The 23,574-nt window shown below is 40.3% G+C and overlaps 3 protein-coding genes across 7 annotated transcripts; all 3 read left to right on the top strand.

Annotated features, from left to right (window-relative positions):
- The first annotated feature begins 26 nt into the window (after positions 1-26).
- On the top strand, positions 27-5,892 carry tusc2a (tumor suppressor 2, mitochondrial calcium regulator a). 3 transcript variants are annotated; one of them, XM_026167570.1, is made up of 4 exons: positions 27-1,056; positions 1,683-1,912; positions 4,978-5,098; positions 5,186-5,892. In XM_026167570.1, the coding sequence occupies exons 2-4, from the start codon at positions 1,770-1,772 to the stop codon at positions 5,249-5,251; spliced, it is 330 nt and encodes a 109-aa protein (XP_026023355.1). In that variant the 5' UTR covers positions 27-1,056; positions 1,683-1,769; the 3' UTR covers positions 5,252-5,892. The 3 variants fall into 3 exon arrangements, with proteins under 3 accessions (XP_026023355.1, XP_026023356.1, XP_026023357.1); XM_026167571.1 differs by having other exon boundaries at positions 27-1,467; XM_026167572.1 differs by lacking the exon at positions 27-1,056 and adding an exon at positions 1,474-1,585.
- Positions 5,893-11,339: 5,447 nt separating this feature from the next.
- On the top strand, positions 11,340-16,352 carry hyal2a (hyaluronidase 2a). Of its 3 annotated transcripts, none has more exons than XM_026167560.1 (5): positions 11,340-11,619; positions 11,766-11,837; positions 12,258-13,230; positions 13,703-13,792; positions 15,346-16,352. In XM_026167560.1, the coding sequence occupies exons 3-5, from the start codon at positions 12,301-12,303 to the stop codon at positions 15,736-15,738; spliced, it is 1,413 nt and encodes a 470-aa protein (XP_026023345.1). In that variant the 5' UTR covers positions 11,340-11,619; positions 11,766-11,837; positions 12,258-12,300; the 3' UTR covers positions 15,739-16,352. The 3 variants fall into 3 exon arrangements, with proteins under 3 accessions (XP_026023345.1, XP_026023347.1, XP_026023346.1); XM_026167562.1 differs by having other exon boundaries at positions 11,340-11,633; XM_026167561.1 differs by lacking the exon at positions 11,340-11,619 and adding an exon at positions 11,624-11,670.
- Positions 16,353-17,081: 729 nt separating this feature from the next.
- hyal1 (hyaluronidase 1) lies at positions 17,082-23,320 on the top strand. The gene is made up of 4 exons (XM_026167563.1): positions 17,082-17,338; positions 17,681-18,591; positions 18,681-18,770; positions 22,051-23,320. Exons 1-4 carry the CDS (start codon positions 17,278-17,280, stop codon positions 22,375-22,377), a joined length of 1,389 nt encoding a protein of 462 aa, XP_026023348.1. The 5' UTR covers positions 17,082-17,277; the 3' UTR covers positions 22,378-23,320.
- The last annotated feature ends 254 nt before the right edge of the window (positions 23,321-23,574 follow it).

Below are 23,574 nucleotides of genomic sequence, written 5' to 3'. Positions count from 1 at the left end.
GCTGTGAAAAAGCATTTGCCCCCTCTCAAATTTTCATTATTTATTAATTTTTTTTATTGCGTATTTGTCACATTTAATGTTTTAGATCATAAGCTCATTTCAATATTAGACAAAGGCTTATCCAGGGCTGGGTTGTGGGGCCAGCAGCAAACCGAGAGCCAACTCACCCAGGAGCAATCCAAGACAGATACCCGAACCACCTTAACACTTTTCAATACAAAATGCCCCCACCCTTTTTTTAATGATGACTATATTTATTAAGGCTAAAACAAAACAAAACAACACAAACAGCTATCGAAACCAATCTGGTCCTATGTGGGGAAAAAGTAATTGCTACCTAAGCTGGTTGTGTCAGCCATGGCAGCAAAAACGGCAGTGAGGAATTTGGCCCGATCTTTGCAGTATTGTTTTGGGACACATTGGAGTGTTTTCAAGCGTGAATGGTCTGTTTAAGGTCACACCAAAGCATCTCATCTGTCCTCTGAAAAGTCTTGGGAATCTATAGGATCTTTTTTTGTTCGCCCGTGGCATAGATATGCTCTTGGGACTAATTTTGATACACTGGCCACTCCTGGGAAGGTTAACCACTGTCCCAAAGCTTTAAAATGGCTTTATAGCCCTTTCCTGACTGATAGACGTCAATGATTATTTTGTTGCTGTTCTGGACAGATCTTTAAACTGCTTCCCTTTGTTAAACAAGTCTTATTTAAGTTATGTTTTGATTCGACAGGTCTGAAAGTAATCAGGGTTAGGTCAGGGTTTTTTTGTTTTGTTTTTTTAACGAAATGGGGGTAAATACTTTCTCACAGTACAGTGTGCATACTATACATTTTTAAATCCAGATATAGGTATGAACACCCACTTTAAACATAAAAAAGATTCATTTAACGCACCTTTGAATAAATTCTTTAGTTAAATATTGGTGACGTTTTTTCTTTAATAGTCGGTCAGATCAGCTGATCTCCATCGTCGGTCGGACAGCAACGGCCAGCGCTAGCTAAACATAGCTAGTAGTAAAAGTTATGACAGGACATGTCAGGTTTAGTGTACCATAAGGTAAGATGTTTGTCAGAATCCCGTGTATAAAGCAGCAGTGTGTTTGCAGACTCGTCTATTGTTTAACCTGCGTCTGTAGTCGGAAGCTAACAGTCTGTTAGCTTACCTCACCTAACTGTGCAGGTACCGTTAGCCGGTAGTCATTAGCCACATGTAGGTCACCACACATCAAACGGGCGCCGTTGCAAAATATTAGACGATGTACAATATATTGTGAAGCCGTGGGTGTGTTTTTAAGTAACTTGTAAGGTGTCAAGCGTTTTGAGTGACACTTAATGCGTTTAGGTTCGGCTTTTTTGTGGCCCGTTGGTTAGCTTACGGTGAAGCTACCGTAGTGTAACGTAACGATATAAAACAGACGGAACTTTTTTTTATAGAAGTGAAGAAGCCCCTTGAAATATCTCATACCTAGTAAGTCTAGTTGCCTTGTCTTTCAAGCTCTCAAGATTATACTTAGATGTTTCTGAGTTTAGCTTGGCCATTTTCTGCCAACAGAGTCCTCTGTGCACCAAAATAGAGCCAGCAGTCAGTAAGCAAACAACGTCTTAACAGCTGGCAGCTGAGTAAACAGTTCACTCGGACACCAGACAGTGAAATTTACTTATTTATGTACTTTCACTTTTCAGGTTCTGACCTTGGTAAGCAATTGAGCATCTGGCTACCAACCAGACTGAACGCTCTAATCTGAGACTAACTATGCCTTATCTCTGAGAATGGGAGGAAGTGGATCCAAAGCCAAAGGTGTCTGGCCTTTCTCAGGCAGCGGAGGCGAGTCAGGAAATGATGGGAACGAGCAGTCTCTGGCCCGGCTGAAAGGCTCTAAGAATGCAACACCATTTGTTTTTACAAGGAGAAGGTAAATAAATAATACAGTGGATATGCTGTTGAAAGGACGTTTTCTATCCCACCCTTGAGTTTGAAAATAATCCATGCACACAATACTAACACATACATTTGCTATGCAAATTACACTCGCCCTGAGACAAAATGCAAGCCTAGTTAGCAGTTCCAAAATATTATTTAAATTACAAAAACAGCTCTTGAGGAATACTGCCAAAATGGCATTTTGCTTTTGTCCTAAGTTCTTAATAAGCAAATTGCATGCCAAATATTAAAGGTCATCTTTAATTAATTTTTTGTTTTGATTTTGTTGACATGTCTTAAACTGTCATATCCCACTAAGTCATTTCTTATCCTGATAACAATATAAATCAATATAGTGCATTTATTGTAAATTCTGTGAAAGGTTTATATAATCACCACGCGGAATCACCTGCTCCAAACACTGAGTTAAACTGGCGCCGATTTCTTTTGTACATTTAACTTAAATAATCAAAAGTGAAATAATTATGGGCCTTGTGTGGAGTTACCCATAGTGACACATACTAGATGACCCTACGCATTCCCCATGACTCAAGTGCTTCCCCAAAGCCTCTGACTATCATTACTGCTCCTGTATGGTTGTATCCTGTTGTCAGGATAATAGCCTGTCTGAAAATATCGACTGCAGATTGTTCAGTTTTGGATGAAGTGCAATGTTAAGCTCATACACCGATGTGTTGTTCGAATTGTTCACATATCTGTTGTTGCAGCATAATATGTTACGTCGTGGATTTCCTCCAATACTTTGGCTCGACACTTGTAATATAAATGAGATAAACAGACTTGTGCTAAGTGCTTTTGGTTGGGGATTGTATACCTTAAGTCGAGTGTTTTGACCAATGCACAAAATCTATTTCTAGATATAAGTTGAAATGACTGCCATTATCTTTGTGAGTCTTTATTATGTGGTGTACCACAGGCAAGAACTTGTTCCAACATTTCAGTCTGAGGTTTATTAACACTTGATGGCTCTCTTTTGTTTCCCATTTGTAAATTCTCTTTGTGCTGTGTAGAAAAGTTTTGTTGTGTGTTGCCTGTGGTGGGCACCGGTGGTCCACATCAGACTTTTCATTACCAAACCATGTCCATTTTACAGATTTAACCCCCACATTTAGGAATGAGCTCTGCAATTTGTTTTGGCTGGTCCTTCTGGGATGTCATGGTGACTATTGCAAACCATCATTTAAGGCAGCGAAAAAATTCTGTAGTAAAAGCAATAAACAATAGTGTATAATATGAAAATGATAAACGTTTTAATATTGTCATCTCACATATTTCATTGTATCACAGAGCCCTAAATCAAAGAATAGTAATTATGCACTGCAATATTTGCAGCTCTGTTACCAAAACCTATTTAGCATAACACAACAGTGCCATGACAAAGAGGAAGGGACATAACTGAGTCATGTGCTAACACTAGGGGTGTGTTTTCCGATCTATTTTGATTAGATCGAGTGTGTCATTTTAACTGCAACCCTTTTACCCGTATTAGCAAAGTAGAAAAAAATAATTTGAAAGCTTCCTTTCATTCTTTTATTTATATACAGTGGTCTGAAAAAGTGTTTGTCCACTTCCTGATTTTCTATTTTGTGTGTTTGACACACCTAAAACTTTCAGATCATCAAGCAAATGTAAATATTAGACAAAAATAACACAAGTAAGCACAAAATGCACTTTCTAAATAAAGTTTTAATTATTAAGGGGGGAAAAATCCAAACCTGCATGGGCCTGTGTGAAAAAGTGATTACTCCCTAAATCTAATCACTTGTTGGGCCACCCTTAGCAGCAACAGACTGCAATCAAGCATTTGTGATGCCTGGCAAAAAGTCTTTTACAGCGCAGTGGAGAAATTATGGCCCACTCATCTTTGCAGAAATCACCCACATTGGAGGGTTTTCAAGCATGAACCACCTTTTTATGGTCATATCACAGCATCTCAATCGGATTCAGGTCACACCACTTCAAATCACTCAAACTATATTTACTTGCATGGAGTTAGCATGCATATAACAGAAACACGTTACAAACCTAAAAAAATATTAAACCACATTTCTGTGGTTCTTGTCACATTCATTCAAGTTACCATATTCTTTTTATATCATCTAATCCTAGATGATTTTCTTTGCTCACAAGGGTTTAATCTATTGACTTTGTAATAGTTTGAATAACTGTATGAGAGGTTTATTTGAGAGGAAGATTTGAAAATAAATACTAAAATGACTTTAAACTGAAAAGTTGGGCAAAGCAGATTCTGAAAGTTGCTTAAATTAATATAAGTTGGGTCTTATATGAAGTTGAATGAATAGTCACTATCTTTAATAAATTCTTGAGTGTTAAATTAAATTATTTTTTTGTACTTGATGACAAAGTACACAGCAACTAAAATAGCTCAAAGTGGATCTTTGATGCCTGGGCAGATCTGATCAGCTGATGGTTTACTATTTGTTATTTTTAAATACATACCAGAAAACTATAAAATAAAGGATGATATTAAAAAAGAAATTACATTTTTATATAATTTTTAAAGCCTGTTTTGTCCTCCATTTGTAGAATGACCCTTATCTACTCACCCATTCAAATGCCTAGTACTACCTAGTAGCATATTTTTTTTGTGCCAGAGTGGCATTTGTGCATTTACAGTTTTATAGGCCACACTTTACTTTATTACTGAAATATTGTCCCACTTTAAACTGTCCACAGTAAGGTTTCTAGATTATTCTTGATTTCAAAGCCAATAATTTTATTCCTAGTGGGGTTAAGCATTAATGTCAAAATAATCCAGTAAATAATTTTTGTCACATTTAAAAACCCAGACAAACCAAAAAGGCACATTAATAAATACATGAGGCTCAAACGTTGGAGGGGAGTGAGAAATTTGGGTGGGAGGGGGGTTTGTTGTTGTTGTTGTTGTTGTTGTTGTTGTTTTTTTTGTTTTTTTAAACTTGACAACCGTTTTAGATGCGACTATCAGCAAGCAAGTAACGCCTACACCTCCTCTATGTTAATCCTGACACAATTGTCCACCTTCTGTGTTGGCAGTTCTTTGTATTATGATGAGGACGGTGACCTCGCCCATGAATTCTACGAGGAGACGGTCGTGACAAAAAATGGCAGAAAGAAGTCCAAGTTGAAGAGGATCCAGAAAAATCTAATTCCACAGGTGAGCTAGGAACACGCTTTTGCAGTGGCAGGGCGATATAGGGTCAGTGCCATCACTCCTCCTCCTTTTTCTTTTTCCTTTTTCCAGGGAATTGTGAAGCTCGACCACCCGTGTATTCATGTCGATTTCCCCATCGTCCTCTGTGAGGTGTGACACGTTGCACAGTGACCGGTCTACAATGACGTGCAGCCACAGATCCTCTTTGCTGAGCATCATTCAAGTCTCGAGAGCTGCAGTCAAGAACTGCCGAATGGGGCTTGCAGAGGAAAAAGGAAAATTCAAACTGTCACATGAAAAATGATATATTGAATTAAATGTTATACATTTGAATTCAACAAGTCTTTATTTTGACATTCACAAAAATAGTGATGGTACAAGTTGTGTTTCCACTACCCAGCTGATATGTATGCAGACTTGGAGAATACTTCGGATGAATTCGTGTTTCTCCTGTTGAGTTTTTTTTTGTTTGTTTTTTTTAATTTTGCAGGGCAAAACATCTGTGACGTGAAAAGGGTTTAATGGTTCATGCCTTCTGTGAGATGTAGACTCTGTATGTGTCTTTGTACATGTGCTAGTTTTGGGTTCATGTGTGAACTACAAATGCAAGATGTATTTGCAGGGTGGGAATGATGAGGGATTGTGGAATTTGTATATATTTATGTTCTGTATTGTCACGTCTGAGTTAGTCTCAGTTATTGGCGCTCAGACCTGCACTAGTGAACATAATGTACTGTAAATAACATCAGATTTCTTAGTTGAAAATACTTGAATAAATGGTTTATTGAGCAAAATCACTCAAATCTTCTTTTTTTGTGTGTTATTTTTCATATTGGCTGAAGCTTTCTGGTGCAGTTCATCTTGTTTATTGTTACTGCACTGGGATGTTTGACCTTACAGTGCAGAATAAAAAGTTAGACACCGGAAGACCGTGTTCTCATTTATCATATTAGGAAGTGAAGTTCTTCCCCTTACATCTGAGTTTAGGTCCTGGATTTACACTAGTGTGCAAAAAGTCTTTAGTCACCCTTCCTTTCTTTGTATTTTGCTGGGAAAATGGGAAATCGGTGCAGTGATTTATTGAAATTTGCAGACGTAGATGGAAACACAACATACGAGGTCAAAAACAGTTTTTCCACAGTTTTAACAAGCTTGAAAATCAAGATTTGTTACAACTACTTTTATTTTTCCACACGGCCTAAACTTTTGCATTCAAGCTTTATTCTTCAGGAATAGTTCTCCGGGTTTATTGAAGGACTTTCAGAGTTTTGGTTTTTGGCTCCCTTTTGTTCTCTGTTGATATGATCCCACACTGCTTCATTAATGTTGAGGTCCAATCCATGGTTGAGACTTCCACTGTATGTTTTACTTTCCAGGTGTTATGGCAGGTCATTGTCATCCTGAGAAATGAAGCCTTTGTCAATCAAATGCTTTCCATATTATTTTGCATGGTGGATCAAAATCATATGTATTCACTTCCATCAGTTTTGACGAAGATCCCCAACACAACTGGCTTAAATGAAGCAAAAAATCACGACAAAGCCTCTACTGTATCTTATAGATGAAGTTGAATGACCTACAGAAAAACCTGGAGAGCTGTTCCTCTAGACCACGTGAAAAAAAAAATACAGAAATGTCTGGTCCATTGATGTAAAATATGAAGAAATGAGGCCTGACAACAATTTTTTTCACACTACACTACAAGGAAGATTTTGTTACTTTAGTATTCTGGTAGCCAGTCATGATTCTTACATGGCTTACATGAGTGTAATGTGGTAACTTGAGACTTGTTGGCGTCTGTGAAATAGGAAACATCTTGTGTTTTGTACTACAGTAAAAACATTACACAGAACCGGTCGTGCTTCTCTTTTCTAAGAAAACAAGTAAAACTAAAATGTCAAGCTATTTCTGTGAACTTTAGAAAGCTAACAGCAATTTTTATTTTTAGCTGAAGAGGAAGTAGACAAGATTGAATTGATTTTATACATGTTCGCAAGAAATCCTTTAAGTTGCTAACTATTCAGAAAATATTAAGTGAAGTGCAGATTGCATTCAACCAAATGGTGACTTTTGAATGTGGGGTCAGTGATCCCTGTACTTGTGAAACAGCTGTAAGCGTAACCCTGGCATCTCCAGATTCTGGCTTATATTTAGTTTTCCTCGTCACCTTCTTGAATTTCTGTCTGGCTGTGCTTTGAGGCTGCCGGTGAAAATCAAACTTCTTTTTTTCCCCCCTTAATTTTTTTCTCCCATTTTTATAAAAAAAAATAAATAAATCTAAACTCAAGACATCTGCAACATAAAAGCCACATTTCCTCTAGATGGCAGCAAAAAGCTATACCTGCTTTAACTTTTTTAAATCATGCATATTTACTTCTTTGTGTGGAGTTTGCTTTCCCAAATAGATAAGGATGAAATTAAAAGCTCAGCCTCAGATCGTGACAGGTTTTGGTTGTTGTTGCCAGTATCAACTTTTAATGGCGATGTAAACATATTTCACTGCGCTCAGATGACAAATCCCCACAATAAATGGGTAGGGCTTCCTTTGCAGGCATTCTCTGGTGTCTGTAATTGTGTGGAATGCGGTCGGAGCGTTTCGAGGCCAAAGGTCAGCCCCTTTGATGTGTTTCCTCTCCATTGGTCTTTGATGTTTCGCTTAAAGGATGAACGCTTTCCTGTAAAGTCATAAAAAATGCACTAAGTTCATGAATATGACACCAAATAGCAGCGCTCTGATCTGCGTAATGTGCTCTCTGATGTATGCAGTGTGTTTATACGGGGAAAAGTTGTCCATGGGGCTGAGGCTGAGAGAGGCAGTCACTATAAATTATCAGCAGCCTTGAAATACAACTAAACCATACTTTGAATTATGAACAGTAAAATAGATATATTGTTTACATGGGAGTAATTTAACAAGCTGTAGTGCTTTAAAGTAAAACAAAGGCGCTTACTGTAGCCATTTTTGTGCTAGTTCTCACATGGATTCTGGTACATTTGACTGTGTTACAGTGAGATCATATGTAGTCATTACAAATAAGTCGAGGAAACTTGGTGGTAATCTCCTATTTTTTCTAGTAAAGCCACAAAATAAGGTTATAGTTACAAATGATGTAATGTATGCACTCCTCAGAGACTGAAGAATTTATTTTGATGAGTGATGAAATTTTTCCCCCACTCAAAATGTTACGTCCGTATCAACGTTTTGGGATACGTGCTCCTCAGTTTCAGACTTTGTTTGCATTATGAACCTTTAAATGTGGGTTTTGTTGTATTCTTATATAAACTGGATGTTTGGATGTTACAACCATTTATAATTCCTCAGTTCAAATTTACCAAGTCAGAGCATTACCCCAAATGTATCACAATTCATAAAGTGTTTGGGACAAAAAGTGAAGATAGTAGGGTGTGTTGGCAGTTTCCCTGCCATTGTTTTAGCTTCCTGACGATCCCTGACTTCAGCTGATGTAATGTTCAGGAGGCAGAGGTCAAAGGGAAGCCGAGAGTAGACGGAAATGAAGCCATTCCTTTGTTCCTTTCCCTCCCTGTTCATTCACACGGGTCTGTCCGTGGTCCACTTTTTCCTTACTCTGCAGAGCCCTAGAGAGAAGCTGATGACATGGTGAGGTGAGTCAGCAAAGTTCAAAAGCAAAACAAGCGGAATGGATTTTGGCACAGGAAACCAGAGAATTTCCAGGCTCCCCCACCTCTTCCTAGTCATGTGCTCAGGGATCTTTTAGTTAACATGTATCTCCTGGGGAAAATGTTACCTTTTCCAGGAATGCCGTGTTTCAGATCTTATTCATTGAGTACAGACGTAAGCAAAAGTTGTACCTGTTATTAGAAAATCACCTTCAAGTACAGCGCACATATGGATTCCCCAATTTTTCCAAATCATCCCAGGTTGTTAAATTTAGGTAATTACGTGTTGGTACATGGCCTTTACTATCTCCTCTCCACTGCCATATCTACTGTGCTTGGCAACATGACAGTATGTGGTACTCGGTTCCTCTGTTAAGCCCTCGCCAGTGGCTGTCATCACATGCTCCAGGCAGCAGTGAAATCTGTGTGCCAGATGCCTCTTGCCCACTTTCTGAAGTGTGTTCAAGACATTCAAGTCTGCATGAGTGGAAGGAAACTTTAAAATACTTAAGTACCAGCAACCAAAAGACTTGAGATAATAATTTTTCACTAGTCAAATAAAAAGAAGCTTTGAAAAATACACCACTGGTAAATTTAAAAAATATATTCATCAGACCAGTGAGATATATATATCTCAAAGGTAAATGTTATACCTGTAAACTGAACTGCACATGAAAGATGATGCACTGTGTAGCCCAAACAACCAAACTGTAAATTTATTAAAACATACTGTTGACATAAAAAAATCACGTTTTCAGAAGAGTCTGTGGAGTCCATTGAAAGATTAAGTAAGGCTAAGTAGCAGCCAGGTGCTACTAATCAAATGCACTTGATTAACTGATTATCAGCAAGCATGAGAACCTCTATAAAAGCAGAAACGTGGACAGTTTGCTGCCACAGTCATCCTAAAATCAAATCCCTCAGCAAATTAATTCTATTGGTCAGACTGTGCAATCCTCAGAGAAATTTCAAAAAAAATTTTCAGATTGCATCTTAGACTCTACAGGTCTCGGTTAGCATGCTACATGTTAAAGTTTACGGCGCTACAATTAGAAAAAGACTGAACAAGTATGACTTGTTTAGAAGGATTCAAATCACAAGTCTTGGACATGCTGTGTCCTTTGTGTCCTTTGGGCATATGAGATCAAAGTGAAGATGTCTGGCCATAATGAGTGCTGTTTGACAAAAACCAAAGCATACCAGCAGGTCACCATAGCATTTCAAAGAGGAAAGATCATTTGGAAGAACCAAACATGATTTATTGAGATAGAGAAATTAATTTATTTGGCAGTTAGACTTCAATGACCCATCATGGCAGGATGGATTCCCAGAGGTGACAGGATTTAGGACAGGACTCCCCAGAGCCTGAGGTGGAGATGGGGAGGAGGTATGAATGCATGAATGAGAATCTGAAAGGGAGAATGATGGAGAGCACAGATTTAAAACATGCAGATTGGAAGCTGATTGGGTCAAAGAAGGCGGGCCGGAAGATGATTGGAATCGAGTAATGATAACAGAAATGAGTTTGGCAATGTGAGAAAGTGGTTATGAAGTACAGACCAGAAGCGGCCAAACACTCAGAAAAGGAGGCAGATGAATGATTACAGATATTCCGTACTGAACTTATGGACGACCTTCATATGAGCACAAACACCTCATACCAACTGTCAGCACGGTGGTGCCGGGGTGATAATTGGGGCTTGTTTTGCAGGCATAGGACACTTTGCGGTCGTTGAGTCGACCATGAACTACTCTGTGTACCAAAGTACTCTAGAGTCAAATGTGAGTCCAACAGCTAAAATTTGGCTGAAACTGGGTCATGCAACAGGATGATGATCCCACGCACAGCAGGAACTCTACCAGAATGCCTGAAAAAGAAAAGAATCAAGGTGTTGCAATAGTCAAAACCCAGCTGTTTATCCGCCTGAAATGCTGTGGCTGGACCTCAAGAGAGTTGTGCAAAAATGAATCTCTGGAAACATCAACAAACAGAAGGAACATTGTAGAGCAGAGTGGGTCGAAATTCCTCCACGGAGATTAGAGAGACTGATAAAGTCAAACAGAAAACAAACACTTCACGTTACTGCTGCTACAGGTGGCTCTACAGGCTACTGGATTCTTTGGTGTACTTAGCACATTTCCAGTCTTACTGAGTGCTCAAAGAGATTTAGATATATCATGATATCATTCTCTTGGTACATTTTACTGTGTACAGTATAGAGCAGTTATGACTGAACAGCTTTGGGGTGTTTCTACAGTATTACCACCTTAAGCAAAAGATTTGAATATTTAAATAATAATTTAAAAAAAAACCCGGATGCTATATCTGCTCTTTTGTTTAAGCTATTAAAGTGATCTCAATGAATAACTGAATGTAGGAAGTTTTACAGTGGGACAAGTCTCACAAAAAGAAAAGAAAAGAAATATCAACACTCCATCAGATTTCTCAATATCCTTAACACGATTGTCATGCAGCTGAAAGGTGAGTTGTAAGCATGGTCTTATATTTAGGGATGTGGTACAGTGCCCTGCTGTGACCTTTTGTAGATATTGGCATCCCTGGTTACAGTGTATCTGTTTCACGGAGAGTGGAGGCGAACTTTCTCGGACCGACCCATTCAGGCGCTGAGCCGGGACACGAGGGTTAGCCTTGAGGAACAAGAAAAACAGGACGCAATCAAAGCACGTCTCGCTAAGCTGATACTCGAAGCAGTTTGAAGTAGTGACGTGAAGAAACGAATTAGAGCCGCTGACAGATTTTTTTAAAGGATGTCCATTTCCTTTCTCCGGCCCCCCCTTTTTCCTCAGACCGAATGGAACATCCCATCCCGAGAGTGGTTTGGCACTCGGGACTGAACGAGTTGCAACTGACAACATCGCAGGGGGTAAGTTGACTTCTGTGAGTTTTACATACCGCAAGGAGCCGGAGAGCCGAGGTTATAAGACACAGCACAGCTGCATGTGCTCCTGTAAAGTTACCCCGTCGTCTTTTTCTTTATACTGAATTTTCTTTTCCTATTTGTTTTTAAAGCAACGCCAAAACGCGGAGTGAAGTTGTAGGCTTCTGTCTTCGGGGGAATGCTTCCCCAGCCTGCCAGTAAAGGTAAGTGTATCCATCTGTAGGGAAGCTGAAGTTGATTAACTTTACCTTTTTATCGTTGCTAATAAAAGAGCTGCAAACAGTAATTAAATTGAAGGCAATTTATGTTAACAGCTTGCTAGAGGTAGAATCCAGTTTAAAGAAGCCTATTTTTTGGATAAAAATTGTATTACCATTTTTCTTTTATTTTCTTTTATTTATTTTCTTGTTTTTAAGAAAATATTAATAGTCTGCAGACATTTATGTAAATTAATCTGCAGTGGCAATGTCACAAAAGAGAAGCTTGTGCTTCATGTCCATGTAATTATAAAGTTGGTTTTGAATAAATAAAATGGAAACATGTTTAAGGTTTGTTTAAGAGAAAACACCTTATTAAATGTGCATTCAGGAAACTAACATGTCATTCCCTCCTGTGGATTGTAGAGCAGAGTGTGGCAGTCCTTTTTGTCCATCCACATCTGAAGACATGTTGCACGGGACTTTGTCAGCTTGGAAAGCTCTGCTGCTGATTGTCCCGCTGTGGGATTGCCTCTTTGCTCTGGGACTGCAGCCCACGAGATGGCCACTGTATTCCCGAAAGCCTCTGCTCCTTGCTTGGAACGCCCCGATTGAAGATTGTGCCCCGCGGCATAGAATTCATTTCCAGCTGGACCAGTTCCAGATTGTGGCTACACCCAATGAGGGCTTTGTTAATCAGAACCTGACCATCTTCTACAAGGAGCGCTTGGGCTTGTACCCCTATTTTGAACAAGATGAAACACCGGTGAATGGGGGACTTCCGCAGGTGGCCAGTCGCACACGGCACCTGGAGAAAATGCCAGAAGATGTTAAGAAGTACATACGTTCAGAATGGGCCACTGGTTTAGCTGTTATCGACTGGGAGGATTGGCGTCCCCTCTGGATACGTAACTGGGAAGCCAAAGACATTTATCGCAGACATTCTGAGGAATTGGTGCGCCAGAAGAACCCAACCTGGCTTCCTGATCAGGTGAAAAAAGTGGCCCAGCAGGAGTTTGAGTTGTCTGCCAGGCTGTTCATGTTAGACACACTGAAGCAAGCTAAGAACCTGAGGCCCAACCAGCTGTGGGGTTTCTACCTGTTTCCTGACTGCTACAACCACAACTACGTGCGCACTCTGGAGAGCTACACGGGCCGCTGTCCTGATGTGGAGGTGTCTCGCAATGACCAGCTGAAATGGTTGTGGACTGAGAGCACAGCCCTCTTCCCTTCCATCTACATGAGCAGCTTGCTGCGCTCATCAGCCGCCGGACGCCAGTTTGTGCGGAACCGTGTGAAAGAGGGGATGCGTTTGGCCTCATCGGGCGATGGCTTGGCACGTCCTGTCTTTGTGTACACGCGGCCCACGTACATGAACTCCCTGGAGCAGCTGACCGAGGTGACAGTCTAACTTTGGAAACAGTGCCAGTGTTGAATTTGGTTCCTCTTCCTGGAACTTTTTTCCTGCTTTTTCCTTTAAGACACTAATGAAGTTTCGAACCAGCCATGTTACTGACTATATTCCGAAACATTTCTTCTATCTTTTTCCTGCTAATTCTTAGTAAAAGCCTGACATATAGAACCGTCCCTGAGCACTAATGTTAATGCATGCTGTGTAGATTCATCTCTTATCTGCTGCTACAGTCCCTTCCTGTGCTGCTGGCATTCAGACACCCCAATAATCTTTCATTTGTGCAGAGTAGGCAGGATGGGTGTTGGTCAAGTTAAAAGTCACTCTAAACACCCTTATTTGCTTATAGGAGAATGAGAACAGAAGAGCTGGGCCTCTACTTCACATACAGTAGCCTATGAACCTCTGACACTTACTTAGCTGACTATTTTCCTTTTGTTTGACCTGTAATTTTTTGCAGACTGACCTTGTGTCCACGATCGGGGAGAGTGTGGCCCTGGGAGCAGCTGGAATAATCATGTGGGGAGATATTGCTTATGCACACAACAAAGTAAGCGTCCACACATCAATTGCGAAACGAACACATCAATCACTCAGATATGGTGTATGCATTTTTTTGGAACAGATGTTATCATCTTAACTTTTGAGCTGCTCTTCTCGTCTGTGACATGCGAAGGCATTTCATACTAGGAGATATTTCTCAAAGTTCAGGGTTTACGGTTAATGTCTTTGGCCACATGATCAGGTGCTGATTAAACACATATACGCTGACTGGGGCTTTGACTTCGATTCCATTTTGGGGCATTAAATCCAAAATCTTGAAATCATCATTAAAAAAAAGGGATGTTCTGCAGCAGTTGACCTGTTTATTTATTTTTTCAAAGTTTAGTTTTCAAACGTATTGGACAAGGATACATTTGAAAAGGTTTAAATCATGTCATAATATAACAACAGACACGCAAAACTAGACTTTTGTAACGATTTGAAGTGCAAAAGGCCCAAGCATAAAGAGACTTCAACAAGACAATTTAATTTCCGCACAGTGAGCTAACAAAACTTTTTCTGTAATTTTACATGTTTATTTCTTTCAATTTAAGCCCAAACAACACTTCTATATTATGCAAAAAAAAAATCTTAGATCTTTGTTGGAAAAAACACTTGTTTTCCTTATATTAAAATATCTCAGGGATTAAATGTGTAAGTAAAGTTCTTTACACACCGATATAGAGGAGCTTCATTGGTCCAACCCACTTAGGATCAAAGTGGACTGTTCAATGTAAAATCATTTTGACATCCGTGGATTAGAGTGACTGTTAATCTAGCAGTCCCCAGCACCACTGGATGTAACTGAGTACATTTACTCAGGTACTTTATTCAGAATAAATGTATTTGTACTTTAAGTATTTCCACACAGCGTCCTGCTTTTACTCCATTACGCTTAACCAGCTTGGATAAATAATCTCTTTCATGCCTCCAAGCTATAAAAACGCATATTCCAGACTATTGATGCTCAGATCACACCTATTTTATACTCTTTACACTGGCTCCCAATAGATTTAGGATTCTGGCATTTGCATACAGAGCACTTTAGTTATCCCAGCTGCTCGCTGTCTTCATTCACAACTCAGAATCTGTTGTTCTGCGTACGTGACTAAAGACTAGGTAGAAGAGAGCCGTTCACTCTGTGGCACTACATGTATAATTATTATTGTTATTACTCTTTTATTATAAAATACCCATTTTATGGGCTATTATGACACTTAATTTTCCTATTTATTGTACTCTTTGTTGTGTAACAGCGCTTTGTGACATCTTTCTGTGAAATACGCTTCATAAATAAACTTGTGCACACAACCAAAGTAAGCATGCACACAACGATTGTGAAATTAAACACATCACTTGGATACGTCGCATTTATTTTTAACCACAGATGATATCATCTAAACTTCTGAGAGCATGCTGATTAATAAACAGCCTTTACTCACTTACAAAGTGTATTTATAGCAATTTGTACTCCATACCAGAGCTTTAGTTACTTCATATTTTTCAGATTAATTGCGCAGTACTTGAAGATTTCATGTATCCACTTATTTTTTCCCATAGACCACCTGCTCTGATCTGGATAAATATCTGCGGGGCACACTGAGTCAGTACCTCCTGAACGTTTCCACGGCAGCAGAACTGTGCAGCCAGACCCTTTGCGGCTCTCACGGGCGATGTCTGCGCAGAAACTCAAACAGCGACGTTTACTTGCATCTGAATCCCCTCACCCACGACATCGTCGAGAAGAACGGCAAGCTGACGGTCACCGGTGAGCTCGGCAAAGCAGACGGGTTAAGTTTTGAAGCAGACTTTCAGTGTCAGTGTTACAGCGGGTATCAGGGGGAGCTCTGCGATCAAACAGACCCGCTACACCAAAAAGGGACGGCGACTCGAGCCACAGCAGTGGCTCTGCAGTGTTTGATCTTACTGATTGTCTGCCTGCTCATCTGTTAATACCTATTATGTAACTGTAAAAGTCTAAAAGGAGCACAAGAGGAGAGGTGAAGGGAAGATAGGTGTGTGTGTGGTTTTTTTCTGTTGCTGTATATCGTAAGAACCGCTGTGGAAATTCCAAGGTAGTGTTTGTTTCTAACTTTTAATCATTTAAAAAAAGAAAAAAACTTGCTGGAAATGACCCTGTTTACATTGTCCTCTCACTCGCCGCTTGCCAAGGTGTCCATGCTTCTTGTAGAGAGGATGCTTCTGTGGTAAATGCTGCGAATGAGTAAATGTATGTGGTGAAAGTGGAAAACGATTCACTTAAATCTGATAACAGCACAATATATTTGAAGTGCCTAATTTCTTTTAAATCTTCTTTAAATTGGCCTCTTTCTGACATCTGATGTGTTTATAGAGGCATTCGCAGTGTTATTATTTATTTGAATGTATTTTTTATACGATATTATTGTCCAAAACATGACTACTACTTTTTTAAAAGGGTGACACATCTCCACTCTACGAGCCTCATGTTTCAGTGGCCTTTTGACTCCAGAAGCACAGTGTTTCTCATATTGATGTCTCTCATACAAAAATGGCATTTGTCGGTGTAAATAAACTTCTTTGTTGAGGTTGTTGTGTTTTAATTTAAGGCTGCCTAAGCGACACTGGGCGAGGGGCCATGGTCACAACTGACACAGGAGGGAGAACTCAGGTGTATTAGTGGTTCAGGATTTGCGCAGGCGGTTTGTGCGGAAAAGCCATTCAGGCTCAGACAAATATAGCATCTCCAATCAGCCTAAGATGAATGTGTTTGGACTGTGGGAGGAAATTGGAAAGCTCCAGCTAACGTGCAAGTTCAAACCCAGAACCTTCCGGTTGTGAGGCCATGGTGCTAACCGCTGTGCCAGCCAGTTTTGGATAAATAAACTGCTTTATCGTGCTTTGTGTGTATTTTTAGTAAAGTAAGTGTGACGCTTTTCTTTTTTTTGTAACTACATAAGGAGATAATATAGCTGAGATATGGTTTTGGGAGTAATACAGGCATGATTTTGTTGTCAGCAGTTGAGAGTGAAGCCTCTGCGGGAAGCCTCTGTGGCCAGGGGAGTCCGAGCCAGCTAGTTCTCAGGGATTGACTCATTTTGCCAGCAGCACCCTCATACCCCCTTCCCCATGTAATTGTAGGTTTTCGTTAACCACTGGTTATTTTTATATGCTTTTAAGAGTTGAGCAAAGCACGCATTTAAATTGCAAGGTGGAAGAGTTCATTATGGCTTCGCTTGGTGGTTTTTCAGAAAACGTCAAGCTTTCTTAAGTCCCCCAATAAACTGTTGATTGTCATATTTATATTCTTTTTAAATTCAAACAATCTGAAAACTGTTTTCAAGCTGTACAGTGTGATGGGAGGAAGTGCTAACTTGCCTGTGACTTTAAATCTGTGTTCTCCATAGAATGATTTGCATGTCTCTTGTTATTGGTTGTTGGAGGTCCTGTGGACACTTCTAATTGGTTCAGCGTTTGTTACTTCCCATTTTTCCTGAATATGTGTTTCAGATCATGAGACTTGTGGGTATTTCACAAGGCCACACGCTCCAATCCTTCTCTACTTATAAAGTCGGTGAGTCAGTGTTTGCAAGCTTAATGTTAGTTAATTTCACACATTATTTTGACACTAGAGCCTGTTATTTCTAGCCAAGTTTACTGCATTACACAACATCTGTAATGATCAGAAAGCTTTTGGCGTGTTAAAGGTGTTTGAAAAGTATTAAAGAAACAAGTAGTAAATAGACACATTTAAAATTCCTGGCTCGTAAACAGTAGAAACTCTTAAAACTCTTATTGATTTGATTTGCCTTACAACTGGAAAAGCTTTGTTTAAACAAATAGCAACATTTTGCAATATGCTCTTAAAATTTCACAATACTGCTGGGTAACATAAACACTGTTTCCTTCCTGCCAGGGATGAGGTCCTTGAAGCCTGCGGTGCTGCAGCACTTAATTCTGATCAGCCTTGTCTCAGGGCTGCACTATCCAAATTCACCTTTTTCCAAAGTACCTTTCCTGACTGTGTGGAACGCCCCAACTGCCAAATGCCTCTCTCAGTATGGCGTTAACCTTGACCTGGGGATGTTTAACATTGTCCACAACCAGAATCAAACCTTTGTGGGTCAGAACATAACCATCTTTTATGATGATAAGCTTGGTCTGTATCCAAGGTATTCCCCCCAGGGAGAGGCTATTAATGGCGGGGTTCCACAAAACAGCAGCCTTGACAAACATCTCAAAGTTGCCAGGGAGAATGTAAACACCTATATCCCTGACAGGGGTTTCCCAGGCCTGGGTGTGGTGGATTGGGAAAGTTGGAGACCTGAATGGGAGAGAAACTGGGACACTAAGAAGATATACCAGGATGGGTCAAAAGCACTAGTGAGGTCTAAGCATCCAGACTGGAGCCCCAAACAAGTAGATGACGCAGCACGCATGGAGTTTAGCAAAGCTGCGAGGAATTTCATGGAGGAAACTCTGAAACTGGGGCAGGCGGCAAGACCTGATGGTTTGTGGGGCTATTATGGTTTTCCAAACTGCTACAACTACTACAGCAACAAAAGCACAGGCTACACAGGGGAGTGTCCAGCTGTGGAGTTAAAGAGAAATAACAGGCTTCTATGGCTGTGGAGCACCTCCTCTGCTCTGTATCCCGACATCTATCTCAGCATCCAGATGCAAAGTCTCAGCAGAGAAGTGCTCCTCTACTGCCACCACCGCATCCTGGAGGCAATGAGAGTAGCGGATCAGGTGACTCCGTTCGCACCGCCCGTGTACGCCTATGCTCGCATCGTCTACACATACACGCTGGAATTTCTCTCTCAGGCAAGAATCAGACGTTTCAACTCAAACATTCTGTGTCTGTCGTGACTGGGGCTGCGTGTTTTGCTCACCTCTCTGTTTCTGTCTAACAGGAGCACCTGGTCTACACTATCGGAGAGAGTGCCGCTTTAGGCTCTGCTGGTGTAGTTCTTTGGGGTGACCACGCTCTTTCTAAAACTCAGGTACAATAACTGACTTGTCCATTTGATGTAATTGGCTGTAATAGTGAAAGTGAGGATGTTACATTTCTCACTGATGCCTACAAGGGTCTTTGTTTTATAAGTTATGCTTTTAAAAAATTTTGAAAGTTACACACAGGAAACTGTATTGCACAAAAATTACTGAAATGAAAAAGAAAAAAACGTACTTTAAAACTTCCTTATTTCATATTCAAGCTCTTTAGTTTTAAGGTCTGTTTGGAATCGCTCCACTGTATATTTCATTTGTTACCTCTCCGCAACAAGGCCTCTCAATCCTGCTGAACACACACAGTACTGGTAAAAAAAGACAGTACACCCTTTTTCAACCATAAGGATTTAAGTTTCAGGACATATTCAAATCATCCCGCTCTTAGCAGGTCTTAAAGTTAAGTGAATACAACCTCAGATGGAAAACAAGATATGATATATTGCACCAGGTCATTATTTATTTAACAAAAACGAATCCAAAATGCAGAAGCAGTGTGTGGAAAAATACAAAATATCCTTACTGCTACCTAAGAAATTGAGATGGAGAATAAACTTACACTTGATTAGCTGATCATCAGCAGTGTTGGGAAGGTTACTTTTAAAATATATTCCACTACAGATTACAGATTACATGCCCCAAAATGTATTTTGTAATATATTCTGAATACTTTGGATTACTTGATATATCATCATGCTTTTTTTTTTTTTTTTACAACTACATGAATGTATTGCTGTGTGATTTATTACTATTACTGAAGACTACTCGCCATACCAATACCAACTAGATTTTTAAATCTTAATATAAAATGAGTAACAGTAGGGTGGACATTAGGGTAAGGCTGCACTTTTTGCAGCGATCTCGTATAGAAAACTATTCCACGCGTATATAAAACAGGTCTGCGTCTCCGAACCGTATTAAAGGGACCTCTGGCTAATACGTTAAGTTTTGGGCTCATAGACGAAAACTCGCTTGACTTTGTTGTCTGGGTCAACTTTGCTAGCGAGAGACAGAGAGAGGCGCTGAAAGGCTGCTCCAACGGAACTTATTGTTTCGGAGGAAAACACGAACACGGTGTACAATCGAGTCTTAATAATATCTTATTTACAACTGGGCTCGTCAGGCACTCTTTTTGGCTGTAGTGGTTATTATTATATTTACATGCTTCCAGCTCCCATTTCTGCTCAATGACAACTCGTACTTTTCGACTATCCTTTTTCTCCCTCCTCGCGCTCACAGATACATAACGAGTATGGCAGTCCATTCTCCCTGCAGCACGGACTACACTGCCCATGAGGCTACATTCTTTAGGGCGATGCCTGTAACACTCTATTGCCTTCATATTAAATCATTTTTGTGAATAATTTTTGTAAAATAATTCTTCACGTCATTATGTGGGCCGCAAATAGAGGTGACATGGGCCGCCAGATTGACAGACAGGCATAAGAGCCTCTAAATAGGCTACGCGTGTTGTTTAGGTTTCCTCCGGTGTGGAATTACCAAAAATAGAGAGAGCATAGCCTAATATGTGAAACAGGAAAAGACCGCCGTGTAATCCATTTATTTCAACAAAGTAACTGTATTCTGAATACCACCCTTGTAACTGTAATGGAATACAGTCACTCATATTTTGTATTTAAAATACGTAACGGCGGTACATGTATTCCGTTACTCCCCAACACTGATCATCAGCAAGCGTGAGCACCTGTGTGAAAGCAGAAGTTTTACCAATTTAATGGTCTGGAGCAAGACCCAGAGGTCAGACTGTGCAATGCTGATAAGAGAAATCGCAATAAAAAACCCCTGAGCTTCATTTCAGACTTCACGGGCTTCCATCAGCTTATTAAATGTTCAAGTTCATGACTGTGCAATTAGAAAAAGACTGAACAAGTATGGTTGTTTGAAAGGGTTGCTAGGAGTACCTGTTCTCTCTCTGAAAGAATGTTTCGGCATGTTCGGCATGTGCCCGCAAACCACGTTGAACTGAAGCAACATTGTAAAGAAGAGTGGGCCAAAATTCCCCCAGAACCATGTGAGAGACTGCTAAAGTCATACAAACAAAGCTGTTTCGGCATGTTCTGGAACAACGTCCTTGACGGATTGTTAAAACCACACACTGCATATCAGCACAAATACCTCACACCAGCTGTCAGGCACAGTGGTAGAGGGGTGATTCGACACCTTGCAGTCACTGAGTCGATCACGAACTCCTCTTCACACCAAAATATTCTAGCATTTAAAACTTAGTTGAAACTGGGTCATGCAACAGGGCAATGATTCCCAGCGAGGCAGCAATCTCCTACAGAGTGGCTGAAAAAGAAGAGAATGAAGGTGTTGCAATGAGAATTAAGAGAGCTGTAAACAAGTGCCCGCAAACCACATTGAACTGAAGCAACATTGTAAAGAAGAGTGGGCCAAAATTCCTCCAGAAGCATGTGAGAGGCTGCTAAAGTCATACAGAAAGCTATTACTTCAAGCTACTGCTGTTAAAAGTGGTTCTCCAAGCAGCTGAATCGTGGGGTGCACTTAGCTTTTCACACGTGTCTTCTGCATTTCGCTTTAGTTTTTGTTAAATAAACAACATGGTGCAATATGTCACATGTTGTTTTTCATCCAAGGTTGTAGTTACGTGATTTTAAGACCTGCTAATGTCTAGATAATGCTTTTATCCTATCCTGATATTTAGAAACCTCAGAAATGTCAGAGGGCGTACTTTCTTTTTTAATGTGACAAATATGTGGTTTCATTTTATAAAAGGAGCTCTCTGCACAGCTGGACACTGATATTTGGCAAACATTACTCAGATGGGAGTAAATGAAGCATTTACTGGAGATTTTTTTTCAGCTGCAGATTAAAGTGGTTTAAACAACAGGTCTTTTGTATATGGGACTGAGTCAAAAGAAGCCAGAGCGCTTGTTTATGTGTTCATGAGCATCACCGGGTAAAAAACAAGGTGGCACATTGTGTTTTTAACAGTCTATTGATGATGATGCTAGAGTGGCGCTTTTCTCAGCACCTTTTGCTTTGACCACTGATAATATCTTTAACAGTCTTAATGTATTTTTTTCATGCTGAGTAAAACAGGACATGTTACCTGCTCTGAAATACGTCTTTGTTCATTTTGTAATAACTTTAGACTAAATAACATATTCATGCTGTTACCTGAGCATGCATATAGCTTAAAGATTCTGTTATGTAAAGTTGCATTAAAGCTTTTATTGGGCATTCTTCTGCACATCCCTGGTTTATCATATCCTGTTTCTTTCCTGCTTTCAGGCTACCTGTGCTGCCGTCAAGTCCTACATCGATAACACTCTGGGTCCTTACCTGGTAAACGTGACATCAGCGGCTACGCTTTGCAGTCAGACCATGTGTTCCTCTCATGGACGGTGTCAGAGGAAGGATCCACAGTCGAAGGCCTACCTCCACCTTGACCCTGCCTCGTGGAAGGTGGTGTCCAAGAGGAAACCAAATGGATGGAGGAAATACAGAGTTTTAGGACATTTGCAGCCACGTCATGTAAAGCTAATGGAGTCTGAGTTTCAGTGCAGGTGTTATGCTGGATGGAGGGGTCAGAGCTGCTCTGAGCCTGTTCAGCTATAAGACTTAGGCACTTTTGAAACTAGTAGCTAATTAATGGCTTCTTAGCAGTGAATGTATCAAGATACACTAAGACACTTTATTAGGTACACCTGGTTAGTACCTGGCTGGACCCTCTTCTGCCCTAATTCTTTGTGGCATAGATTCAACAAAGTGCAGGAAACATTCCTCAGACATTTTGGTCCACACTGACACGATAACATCACGCCGTTGCTGCCAATTTGTCAGCTGCACATTCATGGTGCAAGCCTCTGATATCACCACATCCTAATGGTGCTCTTTTGGATTGAGATCTGGTGACTGTGGAGGCCGTTTGAGTGCACTGTCATGTTCAAAAAACTAATTTGAGACGATTTGAGCTTTGGGATATGAAAGCATCTATCAGAATATGAATACACTGTTGTCATAAAGGGATAGCTATGTTTAGCAACAATACTCAGGTAGGCTACGGTGCCCAAAATGTGCTAAGAGAAAATCCCTCACACCACTATTTCATCACCACCAGCATGAGCCGTTCATACAAGGCAGGATGGATCCATGTTTACATGTTGTTTACACTGACTGTACCATCCCAGTTTCACAGCAGAAACTGAGCCTTGGCAGACCAGGCAAAACTTTTATAATCTTCTATTGTCCAACTCTGGTGACCTTATTCGAATGGTACCCTTAGTTTCCTATTCTTAGCTGAGAGGAAGAGCACCCGGTGTGGGCTTCTGCTGCTGCTTCTGTTTCAAAATTTGACGCGTCATGTGTTCAGAGATGTTCTTCTGCATACCTTGTGCTAATGAGTTGACCTCTGACCTCCAGTATCAACAAGAAATTTTCCCCCAGAGTAACTGCTGCTCACGGGATATTTCCTCTTTGTCAGATCATTCTCTGCAAACCTTAGAGATAATTGTGTGGGAAAATCCCAGAAGATCAGCAGTTTCTGAAACGCTCAGGCTAACCTATCTGGCACCAACAACCATGCCATGTTCGAAGTCACATAAAATCACCTTTCTTCCACATTCCGACGCTCAGTTTGAGCAGCAGGTCGTCTCGACCGTGTCTGCATTCCTAACGAGGCATTATCCCATGCATCAATAAGCTGTTAGACAGATGTACCTAATAAAATGTCCGGTGATTGTATATTATTATTTGAGTGACAGAAATCAGCTTTAAACTTTGATGCACTACAGTTTTTACAGAGGGTTTCCTCTA

This window comes from Astatotilapia calliptera, chromosome 5 (genome assembly GCF_900246225.1).
Source record: "Astatotilapia calliptera chromosome 5, fAstCal1.2, whole genome shotgun sequence".
Classification (NCBI taxonomy): Eukaryota; Metazoa; Chordata; class Actinopteri; order Cichliformes; family Cichlidae; genus Astatotilapia; species Astatotilapia calliptera.
Note: the sequence above shows the minus strand (reverse complement) of the source record. Positions and strands in the feature narration are given on the sequence as shown.

Bases quoted from the DNA above. Each gene is read 5' to 3' on its own strand.
- tusc2a (XM_026167570.1), top strand. From the start codon at position 1,770: ATGGGAGGAAGTGGATCCAAAGCCAAAGGTGTCTGGCCTTTCTCAGGC. The intron at 1,913-4,977 runs GTAAATAAATAA...CTGTGTTGGCAG, and splicing joins TTTGTTTTTACAAGGAGAAG to TTCTTTGTATTATGATGAGG. The intron at 5,099-5,185 runs GTGAGCTAGGAA...TCCTTTTTCCAG, and splicing joins AGAAAAATCTAATTCCACAG to GGAATTGTGAAGCTCGACCA.
- hyal2a (XM_026167560.1), top strand. From the start codon at position 12,301: ATGTTGCACGGGACTTTGTCAGCTTGGAAAGCTCTGCTGCTGATTGTC. The intron at 13,231-13,702 runs GTGACAGTCTAA...AATTTTTTGCAG, and splicing joins CCCTGGAGCAGCTGACCGAG to ACTGACCTTGTGTCCACGAT. The intron at 13,793-15,345 runs GTAAGCGTCCAC...TTTTTCCCATAG, and splicing joins TTGCTTATGCACACAACAAA to ACCACCTGCTCTGATCTGGA.
- hyal1 (XM_026167563.1), top strand. From the start codon at position 17,278: ATGAGACTTGTGGGTATTTCACAAGGCCACACGCTCCAATCCTTCTCT. The intron at 18,592-18,680 runs GCAAGAATCAGA...TCTGTCTAACAG, and splicing joins CGCTGGAATTTCTCTCTCAG to GAGCACCTGGTCTACACTAT. The intron at 18,771-22,050 runs GTACAATAACTG...TCCTGCTTTCAG, and splicing joins ACGCTCTTTCTAAAACTCAG to GCTACCTGTGCTGCCGTCAA.